This window comes from Sceloporus occidentalis, unplaced genomic scaffold (assembly GCF_023333645.1).
Source record: "Sceloporus occidentalis isolate IW3139 unplaced genomic scaffold, rSceOcc1.0.p SCAF_4, whole genome shotgun sequence".
NCBI lineage: Eukaryota > Metazoa > Chordata > Lepidosauria > Squamata > Phrynosomatidae > Sceloporus > Sceloporus occidentalis.
Genome location: NW_028316984.1, coordinates 144787283 through 144804291, shown reverse-complemented (window position 1 = coordinate 144804291; position 17009 = coordinate 144787283). Strand labels below are relative to the sequence as shown.

The window sequence follows — 17009 nt, the reverse complement described above, 5'->3', positions numbered from 1 at the left end:
GGCAGATTAGCAAAAGAAATGAGTCTTACTCTAGAAGAGGGGGGCACAAGGGCGTAGTATACATGAAGTAGAAAGTGGTTTGTATATGTTTGTTTATATCTTGAATTTAAATGTAATGGAAAGCTAGGGTGGAGAACTTAACAGGAGTACAGATTCCCCCAGCCCTTCACATGGGCCAGATAAGGTCACAGGCTGGGCTTCCACCCCTGATGTTAGTTTTGTGGCTGAAGTGCTGGGTTGAAATCTTCCAAACAGTGCCTTTGCTTGGGAGCTGTCTTCACTTTCTCACAGGCTTTTGCTACACGGGTAAGCCTGCTCCTTTAGCAGCTTAGCTTTCATGCAGATGCTAGAACCATTTTTCATATGATTAATGACGGCATTATGCAGGTCAATATTTTCTCTGGCAGCACTCCATGAATGGAATCTTCTAACCCTAGCAGCTTAGTTCACCATCTTTACTTGTGTTCTATGGGTGCTGTTATTTAAACTTTTAAACTACACTGCTCTTTAAAGTTATTGATTGATTGGTGTTCTTTTTGTTCTCTCATATGCAGTTTGTAATTATTGTATCCATGTATTTTGTATTTTATTTTATTGATGTTTTAATTCTGATTACAGGTTGGAGTCACTTAGTTCTGAGTAGCTCTGAAATGAGAGAAAACATGGAATGTTTTTTTAAAAAATAAAACTATATTTTATAGTTCTGCTTTCTGTTATCAGATGTTTTCATACAGTTTTAAGGATGGCATTTTGAAACTCCTACTCTGGGTGAATGTAGACACCTAATATACAGAATCTCAGTGATCATTAATCTTCTGATTATCTGAGAAAATAGATAAAAATTAAAGGGGAGGGAAACAACAGGGAAGTTATTGTGGGAGTCCACTACAGATCCCCATGTCAGATGGAGGAATTGGATGATGCCTTTCTAGAACAGATGACCACACATTCAGAGAGGAGAGATATAGTAATGGGTGACTTCAACTATCCTGATACTAGCTGGAAGTCAAACTCAGCCAAATCCCCGAGGTCCAGCAAATTCCTCACTTGCCTTGGACACAATTTCATTGTCCAAAAGGTGGAAGAGGCAACAAGAGGATCAGCTATTTTGGATCTGATCCTAACCAACAGGGATGATCTAGTTAATGGAGTGCAGGTGGTGGGATCCTTAGGTGGAAGTGATCATGTTCTCCTGGAGTATGTTATACAATGGAAAGAAGAAGCCAGGCATAGTCAGACACGCATTCTAGACTTTAGGACAGCTGATTATAGTAAACTTAGAGAAATACTGGGCATGATCCCATGGTCAGGAATACTAAAAGAGAAGGGAATTCAAGAAGGATGGAAGTTTCTCAAGGGGGAGATACTGAAGGCACAATTTCAAACAGTTCCAATGAGGAAGAAAAATGGGAGATGTTTCAAGAAACCAATATGGATTACTAAGGAACTTTCAACTGAGCTAAGTTTTAAAAGGAACATACTGTATATAAGAAATGGAAAAACAGGGAAATCACCAAAGAGGAATTCAAACAAATAGCTAGCACATGTAGGGGTAAAGTCAGAAAAGCTAAAGCACAGAATGATCTCAGTCTTGCTAGAGAGGTTAAGAAAAACAAAAAAGGCTTTTTGGGATATGTCTACAGGAAAAGGGAGAAGGAAATGGTAGGGCCACTGTGTGGAGAAGACGGCAAAATGCTAACAGGGGACAGAGAAAAGGCAGAATTGCTCAACACCTTCTTTGCCTCAGTCTTCTCAGAAAAGACAAAGGGTGCTCAACCTGAGGATAATGGAGCAAAGGACAGAATAGGAGAATTTCAGCACAGAATAAGTAAAGAGATAGTAGAGGAATACCTTGTTAATCTAAATGAATATAAATCGCCAGGACCAGACGAACTACATCCAAGGGTATTAAAAGAACTGGCAAATGTAATAATGGAGCCATTGGCAATAATCTTTGAGAACTCCTGCAAAACAGGAGAAGTCCCAGCAGACTGGAGGAGGGCAAACATTGTCTCCAGTTTCAAAAAGGGGAAAAAAAGAGGATCCCAACAATTATCGTCCAGTTAGTCTGACATCTAAACCAGGAAAGTTTCTAGAGCAGATCATTAAACAGGGAGTCTGTGAACATCTAGAAAGCAATGCCATAATCACAAAAAGTCAACACGGATTTCAGAGAAAGAAGTCACGCCAGACAAACCTGATCTCTTTTTTTGATAAAATTACCAGCTTGTTAGATGAAGGGAATGCTGTGGATATAGTATATCCTGATTTCAGTAAGGTTTTTGACAGGGTTCCCCATGATATTCTTGCAAACAAACAAGTGAAATGTGGGCTAGACAACCTAATTGTTACATGGATTTGTAATTAGTTGACTGGCCGAACCCAAAGGGTGCTCAACAATGGCTCCTTTTCATCCTGGAGAGAAGTGACCAGTGGGGTCCCACAGTGCTCTGTCCTGGGGCCAGTGCTATTCAACATCTTTATCAACAACTTGGATGACAGAATTGGCGGCATACTTATCAAATTTGCAGATGACACCAAATTAGGAGGAGTAGCTAATACACCAGAGGACAGGATCAAAATTCAAAATGACCTGAATAGATTAGAAAGCTGGGCCAAAGCCAACAAAATGAATTTCAACACGGAGAAATGTAAGATACTGCACTTAGGGCGGAAAAATGAAATGAACAGATATAGAATGGGTGACACCTGGCTGAACGAGACTACATGTGAAAGGGATCTGGGAGTCCTAGTAGACCATAAATTGAATATAAGTCAACAGTACGATGCAGCAGCTAACAAGGCCAATGCAATTTTAGGCTACATCAATAAAAGTATAGTGTGTAGATCAAGGGAAGTCATAGTTCCACTCTTCTGCTCTGATCAGGCCCCACCTGGAATACTGTGTCCAGTACTGGGCACCACAATTCAAAAAGGACACTGAGAAATTGGAGCGTGTCCAAAGGAGGGCAACTAAAATGGTGAAGAGTCTGGAAACCATGTCCTAAGAGGAACATCTTAGGGAGCTGGGGACGTTTAGCTTGGAAAAGAAAAGGGTATGGGTTGATATGATAGCCCTGTTTAAATACTTGAAGGGATGTCATATTGAAGAGGGAGTAAGCTTGTTTTCTGCTGCTCCAGAGACTAGGACCCGGACCAAGGATGCAAGCTACAGGAAAAGAGATTCCACCTCAACATTAGGAAGAACTTCCTGACAGTAAGGGCTGTTCGACAGTGGAACAAACTACCTCAGAGTGTAGTGGAGTCTCCCTCCTTAGAGGTCTTTAAGCAGAGGCTGGATGGACATCTGTCGGGGATGCTTTGATTTAGATTTCCTGCATGGCAGGGGGTTGGACTGGATGGCTCTTGCGGTCTCTTCCAAATCTTTGGTTCTGTGATTCTATTGAAATAACTAACTTTCAAACTACTATACTCCTTTATTTGCATAAGGAAGTGTTGTGGTTTTTTTTTTTTTACCTGACATGAGCAGCAGGATTTTAAGGGTCTACCAACTTGGAGGATGGCTTGGAGAATGGATGCTATAGGCTCCATGGCTTTAAGTCAATCCTTACCATGCTGAGAGCAGCCTTCTCCCATAATACTGTTTCTTTTTTTAATTATTGAACATGCTTTTAGACTCTTCAATAGTTTCTTTATGTTTTAAATCTTCAAATTATTCTTAGTTTTTTGAAATTGATTTTATGTAAAGCTTCCTTGCAATCTTGTGATAGAATGGGATGTATATGTTCCACTCTTATCATGTTAACTTTTGTGAAACATAAAGGAGAACTCTATTAAAATTCCTTACTTTGAAATTCCTCCTTTTTAGCTATCCGCCCATTACTGGATGGTGTTACCTCTCAGTTGGTTGTAAGTGCAGTTGGAGCTCTGCAACAGAAGATTCCTGGAATTAGAACACCCCAACCTCTGACAGGACCACAAAAATTTAATATCAGATCTACACCACTTTCTTCTGGAACAGCTACAGTTCCTGCTGCTGCTACCACCACTATTACTGTGACATCACTTCCTGTAACTACTCCTAGCCCTTCGCAGTGTAAGAAAGCTTTCAGTACTCCTGCTATTGCCATGGCAAATGCTACTGAGGCACCAGAAAATAGTATTGTGTCAGTTGCAACGTCTGCAGTTACTGTTAAAATATCAAAATCAACTGGAATAGTTACACCAGTTGCAACTATTGCTTTTACCAAGTCTGCAATAACCACATCAGCTCCAGTGTTAACAGCATCTTTATCTACAGTTTCACCCACAACTGCATCCATAGCCACAGTAACAATGCCGACTTCACTGATTGGGTCTGTTGGTTCTGGACCATTGGGAATTCACAAAAGTCCATTATCTAATGAAAAGCCAGGTATGATGTCAACTGCTTGCCAATATTTGCAAGAAACACCTGGTTATATCTTTCCCATGCACTGCTAGCTTAGCCAGCCTACTGTGATGTACAAAATGCTTAACAGGTATAAACAAACAATTCGGAAGAATTCCTAGGATATCTGATGTTTTGGACCAAAAGATATGTGATGTTTCTCATGCAGTTAGAACTTTTTTGGCTTTTTGAAATAACAAATAGGTCTGTTGGGGAGAAAAAACTAAATTGGGCCAGCCACCCCACTAGGCAGAATGAGAGGGCTGCAGCAGACTCTTAAGGGGAGCAAAAAGTATATACCTCTTCCTTACTGCCATACAAGAGCTTTAGTGGCTATTCAAATGTTTCAAATGCCCACAGCCAGCTTTTCAAAGAAACGCATTGGCAGGCTCTGGAGAGCAGCCTTTTGTAACAGCACCAAGATGAAAAAACATTTTGCATGCAGATCTTTGAATCAGCTAGATGCAAAGGTGATTGTTGACAGGGATTGATGTTGGGATAGCTTTTAAGAAGCTATCAGAGGTGCTGAAATGTATTTTGGTTTAGAGTTTAGCACCATAGATAGCTCCTGTAGTGTGTGAACTAAAATCTGGAACAGAGTCGCCACCCACTCACATGGGAGCCTCTAGTTGTCTCTGACATCAGATGCTCTAATTATGAGGAATATTCACCAAACAAAGTTATTTCACCCTATTAGTTCTCAGAAAAGCAGCACCTGCTGTTTTAGCTGGCTGATATTACCCTTCCCAGAGTTGGCCCACCTTTGATCTCAAGCTCAGGACAGAACAGGGGGTAGGTGACAGTAATGAGGATGGACCATTACAATGATAAGGGGTCTGATGGGATTTTGTCTGTCTCATGAGACAGCGGAGGTTAAGCCATTGCTGTCAAGAATGGAAACAGTGGCCTTTTGGTCCTGCTGCATTTCCAGTCTGAATAAGGACAGGGTGGGAGTAAAGCCACACTTCCACTATCATCGGGGAACGGTGGGTGTTGGCCATTGGGCTGAAGAGGAAAACCAGGCCTAGGAGTATGTAGTGGAAGTTCATTTGTTTTTTGTGGGTTTCTTGGGCTATGTGGCCATGTTCTAGAAGAGTTTCTTCCTGATGTTTCGCCAGCATCTGTGGTTGGCATCTTCAGAGAATGCTTGCCTGGAAAAAGTTGGGTATATATATACTGTGTGAGCCTGGGAATGCAGGAGTGATTTGCATGTGTATTGTTGTTCTGTTGTGTGATGGCAGGCCTCAGGCTGGGAGGCTAATGCAAAAGAGAATTAGTGTCTGCTAATTGGTGATCATTATCTGCTGGGAAAGACCTTGACTGAGTGGTTTCCTATTCTTCAGGGCTGAAATGAGGACTGAGCAAATGCAAATGGAAAACCACTCAGAGTCAGGGGCTTTCCCAGCAGATAATGATGACCAATTAGCAGACACAAATCCTCTTTTGCATTAGCCTCCCAGCCTGAGGCCTGCCATCAGCAACAGAACAATACACATGCAAACCACTCCTGCATTCCCAGGCTCACACAGTACATATATATATACCCATGTTTCTGAGGCGACATTAATGTAGTTAATGACAAAAGAACATTAGCACACCATTGAGGGGTTTGTTTTGTGATTTACTGACATGATTTATGGTGTTCAAGTTAATGGAATTCAGGGGCGAATTCAATGCCTATCTATCAGTGTTAATTATCAGAGTTAATGTGGCCCCCTAAAATGAGGACCATTGTCCCAGTTCTTTTCCCAGCAAAGACAACTTCTGCTTGTGCAACTGGACTTTCCTCTGCATGCTGAGCACCCCAGATTTGCTCCTCAGAGTCCTGAAACCATATGTTACAAATTCTGAGGGCGTATAAGAAACTACTGGAGGAAGTGAATCAGTTTCTTAAATTATGCTGAGAGCAAGCATTTTATTCTCAGTTTATTATTCTTATATCATTTATTTTATTATTTATTTTGAACATTTGTACCCCACCCTTCAGTCAAAAAGTCTCTCAGAACAGTTTACAAATTGTTAATTTGACCATTCCCTGTCCTAAGGTTTACAATCTAAAAAGATGCCAAACACAAGGAAAAGTGTGGCATTAGGGGAGAGGATTAAGTCTAGGAAATGTCTTCCTTGGAGACCAGAACAATAGCATTGGGTATGGAGGAAGGGATTTTCATCATACTGGAATCATAACATGATGGTTCTGTTCCCAGCTTTTGTTCTCATCCTCAAAGGCAAGAGCAATCACAGTTGGTATGGAGGGAGGGTGTATAAAATGGTGTGCCATTCTTGCTGCTACATAAGAATTAAGGAAATGTGTTCTTCCATAATACTATAGGCACCACAAGCCCTCCAAGTTTTCCTCCTGGAGCAGAGAAACGTATGGGACCACGGCTGCTTTTGATTCCAGTAAATTCAGGTTCACCTACTTTGCGACCTCAAAACATGCAACTTGCTCAAGGGAAGAGAATGATTTTGCAACCTATAAGGAATCCTGGGGGTGTGAATCTCTACCGACATCCCAATGGCCAGATTATCCAGCTTGTTCCCCTGCATCAGCTCCAAACTACAGGATCCCAGCCTAGTTTACCACCTGTAATGCTCCGAAATTCAGGTAAAGCATACATTTTTTGAGATTTGGCTGAAATATTTTAAGAAATGTAGCCTTCAAAAATATCAAAGTTTTACTAGGAAGGCCTCCTTCCGGAAAACAGTTAGGATGCCGCCAACAAGAAAGTCCAGCTGAGTTGTCACACACCTCACTTCATAACAGGATATAATGTCTGGTGATGATTTTGGTATGTGTACAGGCTTATGGCAGAGTTGGTGTAGTACTTAGAAGATAATTTCCAGTGATGATTTTTCTATGTTGACAGTCCTGCAGGTGTTAGTTCTGCAGATGATTAGGATTTTAGAGAATGGCAGCAACATTCTGAATTATCTGAAAGTTTACTGGAAATTGTGTTACCCATATAAAAGATAGTAGAGAAAACTAAATCTGAAGATTAATTACACAGAGTTTTGCTGGTGAAAGACAGTCTTTACCTCAAATGCCAATTTATTTGTACTGACAATTTAGGATCTAGGAATATGGATCCTTCAGAGGAAGTATTCAGAATACATTGTTCTTCATGGTCTCTGTGACTCACACAAATGGGTTATCCTGCACCTGTGCAGTGCCTCTTTTGAAGCATTCTAAAGTGTTCTGAAGAGTTTTGATGGTAGCCCTGTCCATCTCCAGCAGCCTTATGTTAAGGGCTTCTAGCTGAAAACCACCAATTCCTTTTTATCCACCGCTGCAACTGCTTCTTCAGGAACAGTCGTCATGTACTTGAAATGGAAGACATCTTCTGAAGATCAATTGTCGGTGTTGGCTTTCTACCCATGCTAGCCCTCGGGGTTTCTCAGTATTGCTGGCTTCTTTTAAGAAGTGTGTTGAATGCTGTATTAAGATCCCAGGTTGAGATGGGCATTTGAGCTGCCGTCAGTGTTTGGGCAAGTCCCATATTGTTGACTTATGTGGTGTTCACACCACAGGCCAGATGCAACAGAGAGCATTGCCTTGAAGCTCTTCTGTACAAGCAGGCCTTGAAACCACAAGAGCTTGGGCACTATCAGCAATCATTGATTTTAAGAGATGAAGTGGGCACTCTGACATTGATCCTCAGCTTTGAAGAAGTTGACATCAAGTATAGAAAAGGCAGCCTCCATCCCAATGGATGTTGGTTCCTCTAAATGAAAGGCCACATGGGAATCAGTCCTCCTCACCCAGGGTCATGCAGTGTGTGTGTGTGTGTGTGTGTGTGTGTGTGTGTGTGTGTGTCTGTGTGTGTATACCCATTCTCTTCCAGATTAGCATTCTCTGAAGATGCCAGCCACAGATGCTGGTGAAACATCAGGAATAAACTCTTATAGAACATGGCCACATAGCCCGAAAAACCCACAAAAAACTAAAGGCCACAGGTACTTTGCGGAGACCTGTATACCTGCCAAGAAGACCAGAGATGGTACCAGAAATAAGTCGTCTCATTGTTCATTGACCCTCCAGCAGGTCTCTCCAGATTGAAATGCAGACTGGCCTAAAGCACAAACAACAAGAAGAGATCAAAGGAGTACTCCTTGTCTCAATCCTCTTCTTCACAATTGATTGAAGATATGGCTGTAACTGAGACATCTACTCCCCCCAAGGAGTTATTTCAGAGATAGTTTTTAGTGAAGCCATGGGGGTCTCTCTTGCTGTGTACTGTTGTGGCGGATACCATCTCCATCCAGGACAGAAGATCAGATGACAGTATGGTGGAGAGAGAAATTCAGGAGTATTCTGTTGTTAGGATTACAGTCTCTACTTCTCTGGTTCTAATCTCAGTTCAAGAGAAACATCTTTGTCTTATCCTCCAATGGGGGTGTTCCGATCTACAACGTTTTCCACTGTTCTGTTCCAAGAACCTTTGTGAAAGGGAGCAATCTATCCTGTACCCCACTCTGAGTTTCACTAGGAGGGTTTCTTCCAGTACTTTATTGTCAACAGAATGAATGGCGGTCTGAGGCCAATTCTGGACTTGAGGGGTGTGAACCTGTACATTAGGGGTATGAAAGTTTCACAGTCTCATACTCCTGTATCCTTTTTCAATGAACTTTTGTCTAAAAACAATTAAAAACCTATTCTTAGCTGTCTTTAAAAAATGTCACCCCCAAATTAAAAAGAATGGAACACACGATTTTTCCATAGAAACAACATAGTAGCCTATTTATTTAACACATAATAAACATTCCTCCAGTGTTTTCCTGGGTGGTGTTTTGATTGAGGACACTTACCATGCATCTACTTGATCCCAAACTGTGACTATCATGTCATATTATAGAGTGGACTCAAGGTCTCTTGTCAATACCGTGTTTGGAAAAGATGTATTTTATTGTTTTTTGTGAGTTTTTCGGGCAATGTGGCCATGTTCTAGAAGAGTTTCTTCCTGACGTTTCGTCAACATCTGTGGCTGACATCTTCAGAGAATGCTTGCCTGGAAAAAATTGTGTGAGTGTGTGTGTGTGTGTGTATACACACACATACACACACTGTGTGAGCCTATACTCTCTCTCTCTCTCTCTCTCTCTCCTCTGACTTTCAGTCAACTTCAAAATCTTCTTCAAGATACAAACTGAAACACAGTAGCTCACAGCAATAACCTGCTGGTCTAACTATATAGCTCACAACCAACTGAACATTCCAACTGTCATCTGATTTGTGACCAGTCTCTTGGTTCACTAATACAGAATGTTGGCTGTGAGTCATCAGTCAGTCAATCAAAATATTTTTATGTTGTTTAAAGGAATATTATACCAACAGCTTCCTAGTCTCCCAGTGAATCACAGAGACCATGAAGGAGGAGGGCACGTCTGTAACTGTAGTTCTTCAAGTGGTCATCTGTGAACTTACACAACCCTGCCCTTCCCCCTCCCCCTCGTAATGTCTTCCTGGTTCACAAGGACGACTGCATTAGTGTCCTATGGAAATTGTAGGTGTTGGTGGGAACCCCCTACATAGGACTGCTGGAGGTGGGCAGGGCTACAAGCAAATCTCTTCAGAATGCTTTAGAATGCTCTGAAAGAGTCAGGTTCAGGATAACCCATTTGTGTGAGTTCACAGATGACCACTGAAGAACTACAATTACAGGCATACAACCTGTCCATTCCACCATCTTGAGGCGGACCAACCACAGCAGCTCCATTTCATTTAAACCTAGTTTCAGCATTTCAATTATCCTCCAGTCTATTAGTACTGTGGGCCCTCCTTATGCGGGGGATCTGTTCCAGATCCTCCCACATAAGGGAAAATTCCCCTATGCTCGAGTCCCATAGGAAATAATGAGGTGCATGCATGTGGCAGTGCAGTGCACATGCGCCATTGTTCTCCCCACGTGGCTTCTGCATAAGCTGGAAGCTGCATAAAATGCATCCGCTTGTGGCACATGTGCACCGTACTCCTAAATTTAAAGTCATTTTTTTCAACTGACCTTTATGAAAGAGAATTGAAGCTGCTTGATGTCAGCTTTCTGGTGACACTTCATTCATTTCTTTAGATAACCTCACTAAGCAGCTTCATATAGATCTTCAGAGAATAGGTAGAAATCAGGCTTAACCATATGCCCTAGATACTGTGGCCAGAGCAGTAATCTTCCAGCATCCCTGCCTTTGCCTAAAGTAGGAATGGAGCAACTGAATAAAGATGACCTCCATCTCAATCTCAAAGATACTTCCAAGAAGGATACTGTGGTCAGTGGTATCACAACCAGTGAGAGAGCCAGGAGAATGAGTTTTAATTCCATTTCTTCTTCGTGGTCTCTGTGAATCATACAAATGGGTTGTACTGCGCCTGCGCAGTGCCTTCGGAAACTTCTGGAATCACTAGGTAAAGTACTCTTTGCAACATATAGAAACTTTTTGGTGGTAGCTCCGCCCATCCCTTATAAAGCCCCTGTTTTCCCGCTCTTTCCCAGTTCCTTTTTTCCGCCGCGTTAGCTGCTTAGGGAACTTCGCTCTTGAGATCTCAGATCGGAATCACTAATCTTGACCACGGACTGTTGTTTGACCACTCTTTGCTTGACCCCTTGATTGGAATTCGGTTTGACCATTGGACTGTAACGACCTCGCGCTCGCTTCCCTCTGATTTGGCAATCTTTATGGAACGGTATTGACCTCGGACTGTCTGACTATGCACCGTAAGTGGACCATGCCATCGGTTCCCTTCAAAAAGTGCTCCGTTTGTGGGGGAAACATTCCTGGCCAAGACCCTCATTCGGCTTGCCTCCTGTGTTTGGGTGAGGCGCACATTCCTGCATCCTGCGCCTTGTGCAAGTCCCTCACTCCCCAAGCCAGGAAGAACCGGGAAACCAAGCTGAAAGCCGCGATTTACACTAAAATGTTCACTGCGGGCGTGATGTCTTCTCTGGCTGCTTCTTCCTCCACCGCGACTCCGCTGCCGACCATCTCCGAGGCTCTGACTCAGCCTGTGCCCGCTGAGCCTTTGATGACCGTTGAGGCCGCCCCGACCTCTCTCGATGTCCTGGAGGCCGAGGTCCCGTCAGAAGGCACCCCTCGACCCCCTAAGAAGGACAAGCAGGATAAGCGCAAGAAGAGCTCTAAGGAGAGCCGCGCTGCCGACAAGGACTCGAGCTCCCATAAGGGCTCTGCCTTGAGATCCTCTGTCCCGAAGGCATCGGCATCGATGCACTCTGCTTCTGGATCCTCAGCTACCAAGGTCCTAAAGTCTCCAGGCTCGGCCAAGGTCCCGGTTACGACACCCGCGGCACCTTCGGCCTCCAAAAGGCCCCATGCACGATCCCTGGAGGAAGAGCAATTGGCCGCGAAGCGCCAACGCTCTGATAAACGGGGCTCGGATGTGTCGAGGCGCAAGGAAGCTGCTCAAGACCCCTCGGACGCCGACTGCAGGCCCTCTGATCCTCGCTCCGCAGCAAAGACACATAGGATCTCGACTTCCAAGGACTCCGAGACCACCGACGTCCGTCCTGGGCACCGACACAGTTCCCCAGTGGGGACTTGGGCCCTTCCTACATTCCGTCACACACCGGATGACACCATTGACGTCCTCTGTGAGCCAGCGTCGCCAGCCAGCCTGAGGGACGGCCGTCGATCTCCCACTCCGATGCCCAGATCAGTTGTTCATCGGGCTCTTGTACATCGTGCCGCCTCCCCATCTCCTCCTCGGGTTTCGGAGCCCGACTACTTCTATGATAGTGAGACTGGCAGATACTATATGGCGGTATCCCATGACTCCATCAGGTCTCGCTTCGGTTCTCCCGTCCAGAAAACCAAGCCGCTTGCGTCCTCCACTCATTCCCGGACCTCCGCAGTCCTTCCTCGCCTGGACACTGTCACTGACTTTGACGTCGTGGACCTCGAATCAAGGGACGAGACAGCCTCTCAGGCCCGTTATCATCCTAGAGATGACTCCGAATCTTCAATGGACAATGACTATCAACGGTCCAACCAGGAGTTCGTCCAGCCTGGAGCAGTCTCCCCCTCTGACGATGTCCGAACCTTTGCAGAGCATGTGATCAAGATGGGCAATGCTCTCGACATCCAAATCTCTCAAGTGGAGGATAAGGCCTCAGACCCTATTGAGAGGCGGATTCATGGGAAGCTGCCCACACCACCGGCGATTCCCTTGCTCCCCTCCCTGGAAAAGTTGGCAAGACGCTCCTGGGGAGCCCCCGCGTCGACGGCCGCCAACAACAGGAAAATAGAGCCGCTCTACAGGATCGCGCCGAACCCTGCATGGCTGTTTGAACATCCACGACAGAATTCAGTGATCGTAGAGGGCTCGCAACGTGCCTCCACTCCAAAGGCCTCCCTAATGCCGTCAGATAGGGAGGCGAAGAAAATAGACGCCCTCGCTAAGAAGGCCTACTTTTCTTCGGCTTTGGGGATGAGAGTGGCCAATTACAATGCATGTATGGGCGCATACATACAGTGGCTAATGGAAAAAATCTCTCCCCTAATACCGGACCTTCCCGACGAATCTCAGGGCATCCTCTCCGAGGTCAGGGACAAGGCGCATTCAATTGGAAGCTGGCTCATCACATCGGCCAGGCACTCCACGGACTGCGCCGCAAGATCTATGGCTGCGGCGATCGCGCTGCGAAGACATGCATGGTTGAGGTGCTCGGACTTAAACCAGAATGCCTGCACCACCATTGAGGACATGCCCTTTGACGAGGACGGCCTCTTCCACCGCAAGACAGATGAGAAGCTGAATTTCAAATACAGGATGAAGACCGCGGCGAAGAAGCACGGTATGTCATCCTCTCCCCAGGCCTCTTCCCGCAAACGCTTCACCGGCATCCGTCAGTGGTATGGGCAGGGCCAGAGATCCTACCAACAGGATCGGCCTTTCCAGCGCCAGGACCAGTCCAGGCAAAGGTATCCCTCAAAATCCTTTTCTTCCTCGGGCCGCCGCTCCGGCTCGAAGTATAAGAAGAACTACAGGAGACAGGACTCCGACCAGAACAAGAAGAGAAACTGAGGGGACGCAGCGTACTCCGTCGTCTCCTCCTCTCCTTGTTTCCTGGACAGGCTGAGGCCGTTTTCCACCATCTGGTCCTCAATCTATCGATTCTTGGGCCCTCACCATCGTCCGTAGGGGTTATGCCCTTGAATTCGAAGAGCTCCCACCAACTGGAGCTATCCTTTCCACTTCCCCCTCGGACACCCTTCTCGACGAAGTACGCACCCTTCTTGCCAAAGGCGCCATCTCTGCAGTCGACCCCATGGACATTTCTAGATGTTTTTTCTCTCGTTACTTTACAGTCCTAAAAGCCGATGGGGGTATCAGACCCATATTGGACATGAGAGCGCTGAACGCTTATTTGTCCTATCGCCGCTTTCGAATGGTAACGCTTGCCTCTATTTTACCTTTGTTGCACCAGGGCCTGTGGTTTGCGACGATCGACTTAAAGGACGCCTACTTCCACGTGAGCATCCGGGAAAGTCATCGCAGGTTCCTGACCTTCGCTGTCGGGACGGACGTCTACAGATACAACGTCCTCCCGTTCAGTCTGTCCACAGCTCCTCGGGTCTTCATCAAGTGCATGGCGCCGGTGGTGTCCCATCTGCATCGTCGCGGCATCAGAGTCTTCCCATACCTGGACGATTGGCTGATAGTGGCCCCGTCAAGCCGGGAGCTCCGTCAGCACACTGCCGAGACCCTAGAGCTCCTACAAAGTTTGGGGTTGGTGGTCAACTTCAAAAAGTCTCAACTGCTCCCCACCAAGCGAATAAGGTTCATCGGGTCGACCCTCGACTCAGACACCTGTATAGCGTCCCTGCCCTCCGACCGCTTTCGAGCGCTCTGTCGAGCCGTCAGCCAATGCATCGGCCGGAGACGGGTCACCGCCAGGGACGTCCAAGTGGCCCTCGGACACATGGCATCGACGACGTTCGTCATGCCGTGGGCAAGGCTTCGATCTCGGTCTCTCCAGTCCTGGTTCCTGTCCGTTTTCGACCCAGAGACAGACTCTCCATCACGTCTCCTCACCATTCCAAGACCAGTCGCCCGTTCCCTGCACTGGTGGCTCGACTCCCGGAATGTTTGCGCCGGCGTGCCTTTTTCGCAGCCCCAGCCGGAGGTGGTGCTGACCACCGACGCATCAGAGGACGGATGGGGAGCGCATACCCTGGACTTGTGGGCCAAGGGCCAGTGGTCCCGCAACGAAAGAACGCTGCACATCAACACCCGGGAGCTGCTGGCAGTGCAAAAGGCCCTAAGGGTGTTCGAGTCCTCCCTTTCCAGCAAGGTTGTTCAGCTCAGGACGGACAACACCACCGTAATGTATTACCCGAACAAGCAGGGAGGGACCAGATCACGCACCCTCCTCGACATCACCCTCAAGGTATTGGACTTGTGCATAGCTCGGAACATCCTGCTCCAAGCGGTACACCGGCCGGGAACACAGAACGACCTGGTGGATCTTCTCAGCAGGTCTCTGTCTCAATGTCACGAGTGGAGACTTCACCCAGAGACGGTGTTCGACCTCTTCAGTCGGTGGGGAACCCCGCAGATAGACTTGTTCGCGACTGTCCACAACACCCATTGTCCCCAGTTCTGCTCCCGGACGCGGAGTGAGGACTCCCTCGGAGATGCGTTTGGGTTCCGATGGTTGGGGGTGATGCTCTACGCCTTTCCCCCCTTTCCTCTGATCACCAGGACAGTGTCCAAAATGACATCGGATGCCACCGACGGGATCTTGATCACGCCGTGGTAGCCAGGACAGCCTTGGTTCCCTTGCCTTCTCCATCTCTCCCAGGGCAACTTTCTCCGGCTCGAGCACAGACCGGATCTTCTCACAGTTCAGGGAGGCCGTGTCTGACATCCCGACATCGACACCCTTCCTCTGGTGGCATAGAGAATCCATCCCTAGCACGGCTCCCAGCCCTGGTGCGCAGGGTCATCCTAGCCGCCCAGAAACCAGCTACTCGAAAGTCCTACACGCTGAAATGGAACAAGTTCCTCCGTTTCTTGGCTGACAGACACCTCTCTCCGGCCCAAGTGACGACACCTGTGGTCCTGGATTTCCTGATGTCTTTGGTCGACTCTGGTCTCTGCCTCACATCTGTTAAGTGCTACTTGTCGGCCATCTGTTCCTTTTTTCAGTTCGAGGGCAGACCCTCTTACTTCAAAGACCCCTTGGTCAGAAGTTTCCTGAGGGGATGCAACAACCTACATCCTCAGGCATCCCTACCGCCCCCGGCTTGGAGCCTCGAGGCGGTGTTGGGAGCTTTGCAGGCTAGACCCTTTGAGCCTTTGGCCACCACGGACATCAGGCTCCTGACTTGGAAGACGGTCTTTTTGGTGGCCATTACCTCTGCTCGCCGCGCGGGCGAACTCTGTGCCCTACATTGGGACCAACCCTTCCTCAGGTTTCACTTGGACAAGGTAGTCCTTAGGACAGACATTACCTTTTTGCCCAAGGTTGTTTCTATGTTTCACATGTGCCAGGACATTGTTCTTCCTACCCTAGCCCCGAGCCCGACCACCGATGCTGAAAGGGCTCTCCACACACTGGACATCCATAGGGCCCTAGCCTTTTACCTTGATAGGACTAGAGACTCTAGCCGCTCCGAGAGACTGTTTCAGTGCTACTCGGAGCCCAAGAAAGGATTGCCTGTATCGGCGCAGAGACTCTCAAAGTGGGTGTCTAACACTATCTGCTTATCCTATGAAGTCTTGGGTAAGCCTTTGCCGGCTAGGTTCCGCTCTCACACCACTAGAGCGGTAGCAGCATCTTCAGCCTTTCTGTCTGGTGTACCCTTGGACGATATCTGCAAGGCTGCAGTGTGGTCACAGCCCTTAACCTTTATTAGACATTACAGGTTGGATACCAGGGCTAAGAGAGATGCGGCCTTTGGTAGGGCTGTCTTGGTATCGGGGCTACACTAGACTATGGTCGATGGGTGTTGGCTTTGTTTTTCATGATTACGCATTGTACTGATGTTATCCAAGGTGCAGGAGCTCACTAGGCTCGCTGTTTAAATGTGCCTTTTTGACATCCCATGGGATGTGTGTTCAAAGAGCTACTATGCGAGTATCAAACAAAGAAATCATGGACACTGTGTTGTTCTCTCATTTATTGGTATCCAATAAACATTTGTTGGTTGATATAGGTGTCATGACACTCCCTCCGCCGTCAACCTCAGCTTGCTAGTCTCAACCCATTTGTATGATTCACAGAGACCACGAAGAAGAAGGACAGGTTGCTTACCTGTAATGGTATTTCTTCGAGTGGTCATCTGCGAATACATACAAATCCCGCCCATCCTCCCCTCAGTGTCCTGCTCTATATTGGCTCATTCTCTTGTCGCCTACTCGGCGGAAAAATTGCGGAACTGGGAAAGAGCAGGAAAACAGGGGCTTTATAAGGGATGGGCGGAGCTACCGCCAAAAAGTTTCTATATGTTGCAAAGAGTACTTTGCCTAGTGATTCCAGAAGTTTCCGAAGGCACTGCGCAGGTGCAGTACAACCCATTTGTATGTATTCGCAGATGACCACTCGAAGAAATACCGTTACAGGTAAGCAACCTGTCCTTCTCCCTGGCACGCTTTAGGATAGCAAGG

General features: G+C 46.6%; 1 protein-coding gene across 5 annotated transcripts in view; it reads left to right on the top strand.

Annotated features, from left to right (window-relative positions):
• Positions 1-17009, top strand: part of MGA (MAX dimerization protein MGA) — a 112731-nt gene that overhangs the window by 59941 nt on the left and 35781 nt on the right. For 3 of the 5 annotated variants that reach the window (XM_089521901.1, XM_089521902.1, XM_089521903.1), the window contains 2 exons: positions 3830-4375; positions 6723-6998. In XM_089521901.1, the coding sequence (XP_089378027.1) occupies positions 3830-4375; positions 6723-6998 (822 nt within the window). The remainder of the gene's footprint in view (positions 1-3829; positions 4376-6722; positions 6999-17009) is intronic. The other 2 variants (XM_089521904.1, XM_089521905.1) reach the window with 2 other exon arrangements.